Source organism: Mastomys coucha, unplaced genomic scaffold, assembly GCF_008632895.1.
Source record: "Mastomys coucha isolate ucsf_1 unplaced genomic scaffold, UCSF_Mcou_1 pScaffold8, whole genome shotgun sequence".
NCBI classification, from domain to species: Eukaryota; Metazoa; Chordata; class Mammalia; order Rodentia; family Muridae; genus Mastomys; species Mastomys coucha.
Window position 1 is genome coordinate 58,673,805 of NW_022196914.1, and position 15,621 is coordinate 58,689,425.

General features: G+C 42.3%; 1 protein-coding gene across 3 annotated transcripts in view; it reads right to left on the minus strand.

Moving 5' to 3' along the window:
* Arhgef28 (Rho guanine nucleotide exchange factor 28) overlaps positions 1 to 15,621 on the minus strand; it is a 302,649-nt gene that overhangs the window by 138,091 nt on the left and 148,937 nt on the right. For all 3 annotated transcript variants that reach the window (XM_031359805.1, XM_031359806.1, XM_031359808.1), the window contains exon 7: positions 10,223 to 10,289. In XM_031359805.1, coding sequence (XP_031215665.1) covers positions 10,223 to 10,289 — 67 coding nt within the window. The remainder of the gene's footprint in view (positions 1 to 10,222; positions 10,290 to 15,621) is intronic.

Genomic DNA, 15,621 nt, shown 5'->3' on the forward strand with positions numbered 1-15,621 from the left:
TCTTTTTTAATGATTAAAATATTTACTTGAGGGGTTATGGAGAGATGGTTCAGTGGTAAGGAATGCTTGATGATCTTCCAGACGACCTGAGTTCAGTTCCCAGGACCCATGTCAATCAGCTCACAAGAATCTGCCACTCCAGTTTTATTAAAAGAAGAAAGAAAAAAAAAATCTCAACTACACAATTATTCTTAATATAGATATTCCAAATTATCTGTGCTCGAGTGAAGTAAAACAGGATGATCTGCCACAAAAAAAAGGCTATATATGAAATATGGAAGAATTTAAACCAGCAGGCGTAAATACAGCCCCTATATGTCTAAAGTTTCAAGCAGGGGCGGGAGCATGGAAATCAAACATTTAAGGATGAGTTCTGGATATGAACACATCTCACCTAAAACTCAACCAAAAACACAGTTCATGATTTTCTAATGTTTACTTTTTTACTATTGCATATATGTGTGTGTGCTGTATGTATGTGAATGGTCATATATGTTCCTAAGAGCACGGGCATGAGGATGGCAGAGACGGACACAGGTGTCTGTCACTGTGCACTTTGTTGACCGAGTCAGGATCTCTCACTGATCTCAGAGCTGGCTGTTAAGATACTCTTGCTAGCCAGCTTGCTCCAAGGAGCCCCTGTTTTTACCTCGAAAGCTCTGGGTTACAGGCAAGCCTCCACACTGGCCCCACTTTTAATGCTGGTTCTGGGGATTTAAATTCTGGTTCCCACACTTAGAAAGCTCAAGGTTTACCCATCAAGCCATCTCCTTGGCTCAACTTTAAAGGCCACTGCTAACGAACGAACGTCACGATCAACCCTCCTCCCCAAAGGTACTTTTGAGCTCAGCTTCAAAACTGACTGGCATTCTGATAATGTTTAGGGAAACATTTCGAATCATTTTTAAAACATTTGATGCTCTGATCTTCAGGAAATTTTATCTGGTAGAAACTGATGAGCAATTGAAATTCATGTAGAATGGATGTTTTTTTTTTTTAATTTTTATTTTAAACTTAGTTATCACACAAAATGTTGTACAGAGTGTGTGCGGACATACGCCCTCTTTCCTCTTGATTATGTGTCACACGATGATCCTATTTAATATGTCTCTTATGAGTTTTTACACTCATGCACATTCTGTCCTTAGGCTCTCAAGAGTGAAAAATTCAAATATGGGTTGAGAGAGAGAACATCAGCCTCAAATTTTGGTTGCAATCAAATCACCAGTCACCAATAAGCACAGGCTTTTTAAAAAGCCGGTTATACTTCAACGTGAAATTAGGGCATATTTTTTCCTAATTTAATCTACTACTTAAATAAGATGAAGTAAGCCATCTTTCAAAGAGATAAATAAAATGTAAATTTAGTTTAGAACTGCTTTTATGTCCCCTGACTTCACTTAGAGTCTACTTCAAGAGAGGAATTCTTGGGCTAGGCTGGGCTTGGTCTGGTGCTGCTATGTATTCAAATGCTAAATTGTGTAGCCAAAGATCAGGTTGCCCCAAGATAAAAGAATTCTCATGTACACCAGCTTTTGTTGTGTGAACCTTGCTCCCCAAATTAATTGATCCATAAAAGGTTAAAGCCTGTGACTGGAACGTAGAGAGAGGCAGGACTTGAGGATCAAGCAAGGGGTCTCAGGAGAAACCAGTGAAGGAGAAAGGACACAGAAGTGAGGAGGAGGCTGCCATGGGAGGAGATGGACCATGAGCACATTGATGCATTGGAGTGGCGGGTCGCGTCAGAACATACCACACTAGGCCCAAACAGTTCCACGTGTAAGAGGTGGTCAGGAAAAACAGCAAGTAACAAGGGACATGTGGCTGGGATGTAAGTCAGAATAGCCCCAAACCTGCCCAAACTTGGCTTATAGCTTGTAAATAAAATATCAGGGCTGTGTGTCTTTTATATGAGCTAGTTAGAATAGAAAAATGCCATTTACAGGAATATGTTTTCAGAATAAGCTCTCCGAATCTATTGGTCCTTAGCTAAGTTTTACACTCGTCCCAAGCCTGCTAATTTGACCCATTTGGAAGAAAGACTCCAAATTAAGAGGGAAATAAATTTGAGGTGAACCATAGGGTTGGGAGGGGAGGGTTGTGAGCTACTGAAGGTGGTCTAACCAGATGGTCAGCAAAACTGTCTCCAGCTCAAACCACCACCCTTCAATTCTGTGATAAAATGCAAGGTGAGAAGACTTTTCATTTATGTATGGGTGAAAGCTAGTATTATTCTAATAGTGTACAAAATGAGCATGCTTTCAGACTGACACCCTATCTTTATCTTTGGACCTTTGTTGATGAAAGTAATATCTTTTAGGGAAAATGGAGTGGCAAACTAAATCTCTAAAGAAAACCTAGAAAAAAGATGGGCTTCCCTGTAGGATGAAAGAAGTAACAGCAAACCACATTCTGGTTTAGAGGAATATTTTCTGCAGTCTTTTCATAATTTTTAAACTTTATTTTAAGAATCTCCACACTTATTTTTATATTGGCTGCACCAGTTTATACCACCTCTCCAAGTGAATATGTGTTCCCCTGTCCCTACATCCATGCCAGCATCTGTCATTAAATGCCCACAGATCAATATGTCTCGAAACTCTCACAAGGAGCTTCTATTTACACTAGATGATGATTAACATCCTGATCCACAATTGGTCAAGATGCAGGGACTAAGAGATTGCAGAAAGCTCAGCCCTAAAACATGTAAATATACCATATCCATCCCTCCCAAGCCCTAAGGATCATTGTGGAAGAAGAAGCAGAGAAAGTGTAAGAGACAGATGTAGGGAATGGCATTTTGTTTTCTGGAAACAACAAGATAATATGCATATGAACTCATAGTGGTTGGGACAGCAAGCACCAAACAAAATTTGAGCAATGGAGTAGGGTATTGGGCACACAATGCGACCCCTAACTGTAGAGCTATTGGCAATTGTTAGTTACTGGGCTGGGAGAGACAGACAGACAGACAGACAGACAGAGACACACACACACACACACAGAGAAAGAGAGAAAGAGAAAGAGAGAGTTTTCTTTTAGAATATAGCCCATGGTTAGTTGACCGCTCTCCAGTGGAAAATTACAAATCTAAGAATAATTGGGCAGGGCAGATTAGTCTTGAAGAATTAAAAATAGGACACAAAGTTGGAAGGGTAGGGACGGGTTAAATCAGAGAAGAGTTGGAGAGGTAGTGTGAATATGATCAAAACAAGTTGTATGAAACTCTCAAGGAACTAACAAATTATCTTCATCAATACAGGCTTATATGTATTTACAAGCATACAGTGTATCAGAGAAATTTACATTTCCACCATGCCTTAGATTTCAGAGCCTGTAAATACCTCTGTTCTAGTTCTTAAACTATCTAAGGTGTTATAAACTGCAGTCGCACTGATGTGCTACGGAACATGTCAGGACGTTGACACTTGTCATCCAAATTCCCCATAAGACCTCCATCCTCTCCCCAACCTCCCACTCTCTCAGCCTCCAGTAACCACTTTTCTACTCTCTCTTCCTCTCCCTCCTCCTCCTCCCCTCCTTCTTCCTCTTCCTCCCTCCTCCTCCCCATCCTCCCTTTCTTCTCTTCTTTTTCCATTTCTTTTTTTCTTTTTAGTTTTTCAGGGCATTGTTTCTCTTTATAGCCCTGACTCTATAGACCAGGCTGACTTCAAACTCACAAAGATCTCCCTGCCTCTGCCTCCCAAGTACAGGGACTAAAGGTATGTTCCACTATTCAGCTTCCCCAACTTCTTAGTGAACGGCACTCATCAGGGCCTTCGATACTCCAAAGTAGGGGAGGAGGTGGTTGTATCTCCGACTGAGTCATCATCTCAGAAAACAGCTTCCTTGATGGCAGACACTCCCAGCCCCCAACATCTCATGGCCAGGCTGCCCTGGCTTAAAGGGCTCACATCTTGATACACTTATACCACATGTAACCATTCTAAAAAGCCCCAAGTTACAATATTTAAAATAAAACATCTTAGGAAGGAAACTCTGTATGGATAAGAACCCTCTTGTTCTGCCAACACTGACTGACAGGAAACACTGAAATATGGAGACCAGCCCACCATTTCTCCACAAACTACAGAAACAAAATTCAAGCAAGAATCCACTCACTTCAGTCACTTCGACACACATGGTATGCCCTGGTATCTCATAATATATACTCAGATCACCACCTACACTTCCGTATAGGCTGCAGTTACTTAACTTACACTTAAAACCAGGCATCTGGCCCTAGGCTAGCCACGATTATATGAGATACTGAACAAAGTGCCCCACCTTCACTCCCCTCCACCCTCCGCCGCCATTGCCAGAAAGGCAAACAGGGCTGAGCAGCTTTTATAATGCTGAAAAGCCAGTCCATGGCAGAGCTGAGTTCTGAGCTGTCTGCTTGCTGCCTGGCAGCCAGACGAGTCTGAGCGTGTAAGCCACAAATTTCCCAGTCACAAAAGCTTGAGATTACCATTTCCAGGCAATGATCCTGATGTTACACTTTTTCCATCACATAAACACCAGAGAAGATTCTAGACCGGCAGTGTGAACAAGCAATAAATAAATAGGTTCTCTTGTCTGGGAGTGGTTGGGATACCACAGTGCAAAAGGAAAAATGATAGATAACTGACTGACTTCTGACTCCTAGACAAGATATGCTACTTAAGCCAAATCTCTGTTGAGCTACTAATCACAAAGAAAAGTCAACTCTTAATGCTCAGAAATGTCCCTCCCCCATGACCACTAGTATATATACTCCACGAGTGAGTCCACACAACTTCCTTCAGTTCACATCCACAAGCTCAGTACCTAAAACAGGGCCTGGTACACAGCAAGTTCTCAGAAATGCTGGAAGAAATTACTGAGAGTAAAGATCAGAGCAGGGCTCTCATTGCTTGCTTTTGGTCACTCCTGAATCTCCAGGTCTACAATAGTGCACAGTACAGAGTAGGCACAAAACACACAGTTACAGACTATCCAAGTAGAGAAGCCACAGGACTCATGCTGCCTGCTCAGGCAGTGTCTCATGCTGGGTTCTTGACCTCTTCCATCAGATGCACACAGGCCAACAACTGAGCCTGCCCAGCTCAAAGGAAATGGTTTTGCCCTTTTGGAACACATGTTCCAATCCCCATTCCCTGTTTCCTTGAGGAAACTATGGAGATCAAGACTAAAGAGAGAAGCTATTAAAATAAAGTCACAGACCAGTCACATAAAAGTGAAGACAGTATATCACACAGATGGTTTATCCCATTTACAAAAGAATTTTTAAATGGATCAAACTATGTTATTTACATGTAATATAATCAAATCTACTCATTTGTATAATTAATATATAAATACTAATAAATATAAATACAAAATATAAATATACATATATAATATTACTCAGTTATATAAATATATTTAGTATACTAAATACTAAAAAGAAGAGGAAGAAGAAGAAGAGAGAGAAGGAGGAGGGGAGGAAAAAGAAGAGGAAGAAGAAGGAAGAGGAAGAAGAGGAGGAGGAGGTGGCAATGACAACCTGGGTTTGAGCAGTGGTTCCTGGGATTTTAATTGTTCTCAGCTTGTGTTATGACCAATAAGCTATAAGCAGGCAGTGCCTCTAACAGCACCAAGAGCTGTGGGAACCAAGTATGGTGGCTCACAACTTTAATCTCAGAACTCAAGAAACAGAGAGGCCAAATGGCCCCATATAAGGGAAGGCCTGGGTCTCAAAAGCACAAGAATATAAAGGGAGTTTTGGCAGAGTGTTAGGAGATACAGACGGCTTCCCATGTACAAGGGGACCATGAGTAGTTTCAAAGATGCCTCTCTAGATCGTTTGCAGAGAATGCCACTGTGCTGATAGATGCTGAGAAGCTAGGTGGCCATAGGAACAAATGAGACCTGTGAAGAAGGGTCAGGAGAGATGAGAGATACGACCAGCATCACTCTCCAGAGTGCCTTCCTCAGACCACTTCCTAAGGATCTTTTATTGATCAGTTGAGTCGAACAAAGCTACACAAGCTCCTGATTCCTGGCTTACTAGAAGCTGTGACACATCAAATGCACCTGGGTCTCTAAGGTTTCACACAGAGCATTTTTTAGGTACAATTGGTGAAAGAAGTCATACTTCTCAGAGCATCTACCAAGACTAGGTCAGGACATATCACTTCAGAAAGTCCTAGGGTATAAAGCAGGCATGGTGGTGCATACCTGAAATCTGCCGTGCTTGGGAGGTGCAGGGCAGAGGCTAAGCCATTTAAAGTCATTCTTGGCTATATAACAAGGTCAAGGTCAGCCTGCTCTACATAAGACCTTCTCTCAGGGGATTAAGAAAATAAAGCAAAAGAAAAATCCAAAGGGTAAAAGAGACTAAGAAGGCAAGTGAGAAAATGAAGCTTATTTCTTTTTCAGTGATCTGAAGCCTGTAATGGTTTGAGTGAGAATGGCCCCTATAGGCTACCGTATTTGAGTGCTGAGTCACCACAGAGTGGAACTCTTTGAAAGGATTAGAAGGATTGGATGGCAGTAGTCTTCTTGGAGGAGGTGTGTCACCAGGACTGGGGGTGGGATTTGCGGTGTTAACCTCTCTTTCTCTACCTCCCCTCTCATTCCCTCCCTCCCTCTCTCTCTTCTCTCTCCTCCACCGCCCACAGATCAGCATGTAGCTCTTAGCTACTGCTCCAGCATCATGGGTGCCACAATGCTCCACACCCTAATGGACCAAACCTCTGAAGCTATAAGCAAGCTCCCAATTACATGCTTTCTTTTATGAGAGTTGCCTTGGCCAGGGTGTCTCTTCACAGCAATAGAACAGTGACTAGACAGGGTCATTTAATTTGTTCAGAATAACTTCCCAATTATTCTTCAGACACAATAACAATCATGAAATTATAAAACCATAACTGGTTCACAATAATAATAATAGAATCATTTATCACACACACAAAGACAGCAAATTTAATTCCAGGCTAAAGTTATTATAGTTCATTACTCTATGACAGCTACAGGTTAAAGTTTCCACCCTGACTTATTACCACAGCAGGGGGAGAGAAGCACAATCTGTCTAATCTCTAATGCTCAAAGAAAAGTTCAGTTTAGCATTAAGAAGAAATAAAAATTGGACATTTTTATCTTCGGGATGTCCTTTCTTCCAGTTGAGTCTTGGTAGGCATTGGAGAGGAAGAAAGCCAAGTACCTTCACATTAGTCGAACAGTGCCCTCTCCTGGAAGGTGCAAATAGCTCTTAACATTCCTTCAATGCATCATCTAGAATTTCTACAAAATTTGCTTGTTACGTGGGTCTAGCAGACTGGGGGATCTTGCCAAACTCTTTGGGTTTGGTGCCTTTAGACCTGTTCACTTGGTTGTCCCATAGGCCCATCAAACTCATCCTGTCTAAACTGAGTACACTGTATGTCATAGTCCTGCCTTCTAGCCTACCCAGAAACACATCCCAGGCACACTTATCTCTCTCCCCACAACATTCCTGTATTCCCACTTCACCCAAGACAATACTTTTAGCCCCTCTTTGCCCTAGACAACATTCATCTATCTCTACCTCACCTCTCGCCTAGTTATAGCCCTTCTGAAGCACTCTGACCAATCCCCTGGCTTCAGTTTGGCAGCTCCCAGAATACTCTGGGAAAAGCTACAAGCCCCTCCCCCAGCTCTTCTAAAATCCCTGCCAATCTGGCTGCCCTCAAGTCTGTGTTCCTGGTATTTCTCCTATCACAAATGGGTATGCCGATGGGAAATTGACCTATATTCTCTCCCATTCATCTCCACTCTCTGGAATTCCCTTCTCTCCTTTAGGTCCCACCTCTGGGGGCACATCTTCCATCGGCCCGCCTTGACTCTGCCACTGTCACAAGCTACAACATGCTTGAAGCAATTTTTGCAAATGGCGCACTTGCCACACTCTGCCTGGAGAGCTTGTTTTCCTGTACAGCCACAACCTCCAGCCCCCTCAGCTCAAGAACTCCAAAATGTTGTGTTTATTTAGACTTCACTTTTGTTCTCAATTAGTTTGAAGGTGGACAATAAGGGAAGAAAGATGCATGAGATGAGATAATCCCTATAAAACTTCAGAAGTTGACTTTTAAAAGGAGTGGAGCGTAAGAAATAGAGGTGATATAAAGATGCAGTGAGCACTCAGAACTGGCAGGTCAGAAACTTTCCTACAAGTATGTCTATCAGTCAAGTAAGAAACCTGATCAGCTACAGTTACAGCAGTAAAAAGAAAAAAAAAATGGGCCAAGTGCTTAGGGGAAACCAGCGTTCCTGACACAAGACCAGAAAGAAGTTTCTTATAGTGATCTTCAAAGAGAAAAACATAACATTACCTAGACTACCTCCTTGGGCAGGCAGAGCAGCAGTGGCCACAGAACACAGCCAAGGCAATCCCAAGAAGCAGCGGGGGCAGGAAGCTCAGCTGCTCAGGTTTTACCCAGGAGCAGGTGCAGTATGCATGGATGATACACAGACCCCAGCAACTCTTCATGAGTGCTCTTTCTCCAAGGCTTCTTTTCAGCCAACACAGAGGCAGAGGACCTAATTTTACACTAGCTGTCAAATACTTGGAATGCAACTACACTGTGCTGCTAATTAAATGCAGAATCAAAAAACTAACCAGCTGTTAACATGCATGCACGGCAGAGAAATAAGGATCTGGCCACGTCTGTCCCTGACTCCAGCATCTCAGCCCTATCAGACTGGCTTTCCCTCACATCCTCTGATCCTTCAGAACTCCCATTGTTATCCCAAAATCAAATAGATAATTAATTCTACTCCACAGACACGAATATTTATTTATATCTACATATGATTTCAAAATAAAGATGTCAATATGATACCCTCGCTAAGATATGTAGCAAAAGGAAAATGATAATAAGATCATTCATATTTCAACATTAACAGTGTTTTCCTGTGCCCTTGGAAAGCAGCAGCTGTGGTCTTGCTTTACCTCATGGCCATGCACCTCAACAAGGGCCACGTGCTGATGAAGAACATTAACAAGTTGAGACAAGCACCTCACCAAGCAAGTCAGTTCCGAGTGGGACTTGATCTGGGAGGTGCATGGGCTTAATAGTGAGTAATGGAGCTGCTCAAGGCGTCCAAGGACAAGTGTGCTCAAATTCATCAAGAAGAGGGTGGGCATGCACATCCACACCAAGGGAAGTGGTAAGAGCTGAACTATGTGCTAGCAGCCATGAGGAAGGACTTGGCCAAGGAGGACTGATCCCCTACACTGCACCCCGGCCCAATAAACACTTATACTACAAAACCAAAGAACCCAGTGGTGCTCTATGTGCATGATGATTAGATTTGCCTAATTGCCATGATGTAGTGCCTAGATTTAGAGGGATTCTGCATTTAATTCTATTTCACATGAGAAGCACAAAATATGCAAAAATCCAAGTAAGAATGCTTCCCACAATAAAAACATGGTTAGTATTCGACTTACTATTGGAATTATTTGTATAGGGAAAATGTGTGAAGTACAGTAAGGCTTTTATAACACCCCCCACCCCCCCCCCAACAAACACACACACTCAGACATGCTGAATAGAATTAGGAGCAAATGATGTTCCTGCTGGCAAGCTGAATGCTCTGGAAAAGCATGGCTGAGTGATTCTTCATGCCTTATGTGGAGTAGAATAAGAACACTGTTATAAAAGTCACCTCGCAGTGGGAACCCCCACCATTGGCAGAACTGCATTCAACCTTGGTATCGGCTCTGTAGGATCGAGGCTGTCAGGACCATTCTGGACCCTGGCAAACGCCCCTGACACATCACATCTCCTCTCTAAACGATAGCAGTACTGTCCACTCCTCGTGACAACAAAGGCACATTCGTGCCTTTGGAAGCATCCTGAAGATATGCCATCCGAGCCCAGAGGAGGAGTTACACAAAGCTTGACTGAGCAGAGGGTTGTCTTAAAGCTTGAACAAAGCTAACCAGGGGCATTTGGGAGACACCAGTAAAGGCTGTGCTGAGGCAGCTCTGAACATCTGGACCACAAGGACCTGGTCCAGGGCTAGCAAGTGGCATCATGTAAATGCTGGCTGAGTAAGAAGCAAACAAAATCAGGTGCTGTGCATATACCCCACAACCCCGGGTCTTGCCTCTACACCCCTTATTTCCTGCTATGCTCTTTGCTGCACACATTAACAGACTGGTTAGTAACCCCACATCTTCTGGGTTCCCTACATGGGGTAGGAACAGGCATACCTTCTTCACTTTCTGCAGCTCCAGAAGGCATGGTTGCTCTCTCTGTCTTGGCTTCTTGCTCAAGAGCCTACAAGATAAAGTGGGGGAAATTGTTGAAAACTATTTTGGGCTCCATATATGTAAAAGAAAGGCAAAACCATCATAGACCTTAGAGCTGGAATAACTGGGAAGGAAGCACAGGGGGTGGCGGTGGGGGAGATAAGCCCCAATAGAGGAACTCACAGCCAGTGTCCCAGGAGGACAAAAGGAGCTGATCAGGGGCAAAAACCCTGCCACAAACCCTCACTTTTTCTGCAGTTTATAACCACAGGTTTCTCAGAAGCGCTGTTTGAACCAACAAAGACAGGATCATGAGACAAAAAGGGAGAGCTGAGTGTGTGTGCACCCGTCCTTCTGGAGTATTCTATATCCCATATCATACACACATGGTATGAGAGGACCAGATAAGAGGGCAGGACCACACACAGGGCATATCCAGAGTGACTCTAGGTCAAAATAGAACACAGGCTAGCAAAGACTGTCCCTGGCTGGATCCAAGTTGCTGAGCCATCTCAAGGACACAGCAAAAAGCTACCCTCTTGTGACCATAATGATTTCTTCTTGAGATTTCCTCGGCCCGTGAAGATATGAAGAAGTATAGAATTATATGTTAATATGCTGAACAGCTGAGTGGCCAAAAAGGGTATCAGCGTAGGTTCTACAATAAACCTTCAGCCACCTAGGGTGGAAAATCACCCAACTAACATAGTTGCTGAATCCTATTAGGCCAATAAATGGATACTATTAGGCCAATAAATGGAATGCCTCATTTACTGAATATCTCAGAACATCCTAAGGTCAGAATATGTATCCAATATACAACACCACAAAGGGGCAAGTACTGTGTGTCTAGGTGTCCACCATGGGCTATCCTTGTCAATGTCCCCTATAAGGAGCATGTTTTCCCTCTTCTGGGCCCCACATATTAGGAAAGGACTAGACCAAGTCTACAATGGCTTCTACTAAGGAAGTGTGACTTACTTAAATTTTATTATCAACTTGATACAGTCTAGAGTCACCTGGGAAGAGGGCATCCTAGTTGAAGAATCGTCTTAATCAGATTGGCCTTTGGCCATGTCTACAAGAGACTCCTGATTGATGATTGATGGGGGAGTAACCAGTCCATTGTGGGCAACACCATCCCTAGGCAGGTAAGCCTGAGCTATATAAAGAAGATAACCGAATTAAGGTAGATGACTCATCAGTTAAGAGCACTTGCTGCTTTTCCAGAGGACCTGGGTTCAATTCCCAGAACCTGCATGCACAATTACCCAAAACTCCAGTTCCAAGGGCTCTGATGACCTTGTCTGACTCTTACAGGTATCAGACATGCACATAGAACACATGCACAAATTCAGTCAAAACATTCATACACATGAAACAAAACAAATAATCTAAAACCTATTATTTTTAAGAAAGACAGAAAGTGGAGAGCAAACCAGTGAGCCAGCCAGCAAGCAGCATTTCTCCATGGTTCTTGCCTCTAAGATTCTGCCTTGAGTTCTTGTCCCCATGTTCCCTAATGATGGGCTGAGACATGGAAGTGTTAGCCAAATATACCCCCTTTTTCTCAAGTTGATATTAGTTGCAGTATTTATCACAGCATCAGAGAACAAACTGGAACGGGGTGCCCAGAATGAGGAGTGGCTATAGAAGATGGATCATCATACAAGATCAAGACCCAAGGTAACCATCTGCCACATAAACACGGGGACAGCCTTGACTTTGAACCCCTGTCTTTTACTGAAGAGAGTTACCAAGCCTATATACTTAAGTTTTTTTCATATAAATGAGATATATAAAAACCAAATTTTTATTTTGGTGGATATTTTGGAATACAAATTTAAAAACTTAAATTTCCTAGTTGATTTGTTCATTATATTGAGGTTCTAGAACCAAATTTACCAGCACACTGATAAATACAAAGAGGCTTTGTGAAAAGGAGATAGTTTTTAAAACATTAAATGTATAGGCAAGTTTAGCCTTGCCTATTGCCGGCCAGGCTGTATATATAAAAGGCTATGAGTTCAAGTCCCAGCACATGCAACAAGTTAAACAAATATGTATTATAATTAGATGTACATACACATATAAGTAGAAAAAGACTACTTTTTAAATTCTTCACTAAGTTTTGTTTGTGTGTGTGTGTGTGTGTGTGTTTATGTGTGGAGCATGTGTGTGCTGCTATGTATGTGGAACAGGGAACAACTTGCAGGAGTATATTCCCCTTCTACTGTGTGTGTGTGTGAGTGAATGGAACTCAGCCATCAGACTTGGCAGTGAGTAAGTGCTATTACCTGCAGAGCCATTTCGACAGCCCAAATTTCTGAACATTTGTGACTATAGTTTGGATACTTAGCAACAACTTGACTTTCAATAGTGTAGTGGTTGGAATGAGAATCCCATCCTCATACACTTATATGTTTGAATTCTTGGTCCCTAGTTGTGGAACTGTTCAGAGGTGTGGCCTTGTTGGAGCGTCACCCCCTAGTAATACAACTTCCACAACCTATGCTCAGCTCTGTCTGTCTCTTTCTCTGTCCTCTATGTCTCTATGTCTGTCTCTCTGACTCTGTCTGTTTCTCTGCCCCCCTTCTCTCTTTCTCTCACTCTCTCTGCCTCATGCTTGTGGATCAGATGTAAGCTCTTAGCTACAGTTCCAGAGCTATGCTCCTCACCATGACTGTCATGGACTCACCCTCTGAAACTATACACAAGCCCCCAATTAAGTGCTTTCTTTTATAAGTTGCCTTGGTCATGATATTGTCTATTCACAGCAATAGAACAATAACTAACACAAGTCTTTATTGCACATTGTCAAGGTGTTGTCATCACCAACTCTATAAGGCTTCTGAAGGTGCTGAAAGACAAGCTCAGGACTTGACAAGGCCTCATTATTAACCCCTAGAGAGCTGTAGGCGGCTGAGACATACCCAAACCACCTAGAATGAATGTGCCACCTCGAGGGAACAGCTTATGGCTGTGTTTCCATGTGCACAGAGCAGCTGCTCAGACCATGGTCATACAAAAACAGATTTCAGTACAGATCCAATAAAGCTTGAGTTCTTTTTCTTTCTGCTCCCTCCTCCCTCTCTCTCCTTCTTGTGATTTGAAACAGTATCTGAGTGTGTATCCCATGCTGGCCTAAAACATGTAATCTTCCCATCATAGCCTCTAGAGTACTAGAATTACAGAATTCTAAGTCACCACTCCTGGTTTAGCATGAATACACTGTATTCGCATTCCATGTGTAATGACATTAATAATTAGTGTCCACAGTGGTCTAAGTGTAGTACAGGCATTCCAGAGAAGAACTGTTTCTTGGAGCTAGAGCTATAATTCAGTGGTTAAGAGCACTTGCTGCTTCTGCAGGTGACTAGTGTTCAACTCCCAGAAACTACATGGCAACTCACAACTACCCTTAAGTCTAGCTCCAGGAAATCCAATACTGTCTTCTGAGTCCATGGATACGAGGCACACAGATGGCATATATCCATACATGTAGACAAAACATGAATACACAGAAAGTAAAAAATAATATGTGTTTTCTTTTTAAAAACTATCTGCCTCTTGCTTATACCTGCAATAACATATAATCATGTATGTTATAGCATGGCCAATTTTAAATTCAAGAACACACAGAATCATTTGTCATGTCAGTTGGAGTGAATGACTTTGGACATCAAAAGGGACCTTCTAGTCTTCCTGTTTACCACCCAGCCACATCCTAAAGGCAAGAAGGATAGAGAGAGTGAGGACATTTGGACTGAAAGGTCATTTCATTGTAATTGATTGTTTTTGTTTGTTTATTTATTAAGACACAGGATGACCTCAAATTCATGGCAATCCTCCTGCCTTAGCTTCCAAAGCAATAAGATTACAGGAATGAGCCACCATGCCTAGGTCTCAACTGGTTCTATTTTTTCATGAAATGAAAATGTCAGAAAGAGGTCACTCAGCTCTCTTGCTATGATTACTGTAGAGCCCCCCATTATACATGTAATGGCTTTTCCTTTTATTCATCCAGAGCCTTTCCCAAAGTCAATATCTTAAATGCGTGTGATATCAACAAATCCGGTTGAGGGATTCTGTGAGGATACAGATGCACACTGTGTTTGCTGCACACAGAGCTTGTCCTATTCTTTCTAGCTTAGTCACCGTGCACCACGCTGTTCTCTGCACAGCTCTCCCAGGGCCATGCACGCTGCCAGGCTCTATCCCTGGGGTTTCTGGGGATGACTCCTCTTGAGAATATTTGCACAGGATCTGCTTGGTGGGGACTCATCACCATTTGGCACTTCTACGAGAAGCCATATGAATGGTTGGAGGTTTTAGTGAATGAAATGAGATGAAATGAGAAATGAAGATAAATTGAAGCTAAGCCCTCACTTGTATATACTAAATATTATATGTCAGAAAATTTCACATAAAATGTCCTCCAGCTCAATGGGAGTCAGGTCAGACTCTGAAGAATATGTTTCACTTCAATTCAATAAAATTCCACATGGAATATGCGGATAATATTTACTTGACATGTAAACATTTTAATTGGATTTGTAGTTTGATTATACAACATAAATATAGAAGCCAACGGCTATGATAGACTGTGGTCTCTGTTTCTCTGAGTTGTTGTTTGAATCTGTTTGAAAGGCTGGACAGCTGAGGAAAACTGTCTCACTAAGCAGATGCTTGACGCACAGGAGGACCCAGGGTCTAGACATTGAGTCTGAGGCCCACTGAGCACTGGGCACTAGTCTAAGCCGGTTTCATTCAAAACAAAGTTTGCTTAGTGCAGATGAAAAAAGTAAATATTCTTTATATTTGTTGAGAGTTTATGAGCTCCTAAGAGTGATGAAGTGTTTTAATCCTGGGATAGGCATGCTGTAATAGCCTTCTGATCTTGTGTCTTGCCTGGCAGGAAGGGGCAATTATCTTTATGGAAGGGCTACCTTCTCACCTGTCCTTTTTGTACACAAACAGGACAGAAGTTTAAACCACATAAGAAAGCCCAGCAGTAGATGCTATTGACTCTTTTTGGGTAAGAATTAGAATACTATCAATAAGTACAAAAAAACTACAACATTAGACTATTTGAATTCACTTATGGGAGCCTGGTATGGAGGCACATGCTTGCAGTTCAAGTACAAAGATGTAAAGATTCCAAGTTCAAGGTTAGCCCAGACTGCACAGCAAGACCTTGTCTCAGAAAATAAAACCAACAAAATAAATGTAAGAGAAACAAAAATCTTTGGACCATTGGCTCTGTGTATGGACCACTGGTTCTGTGTGTGAACTACTGGCTCTGTGTACGGACCACTGGTTCTGTGTGTGAACTACTGGCTCTGTGTACGGACCACTGG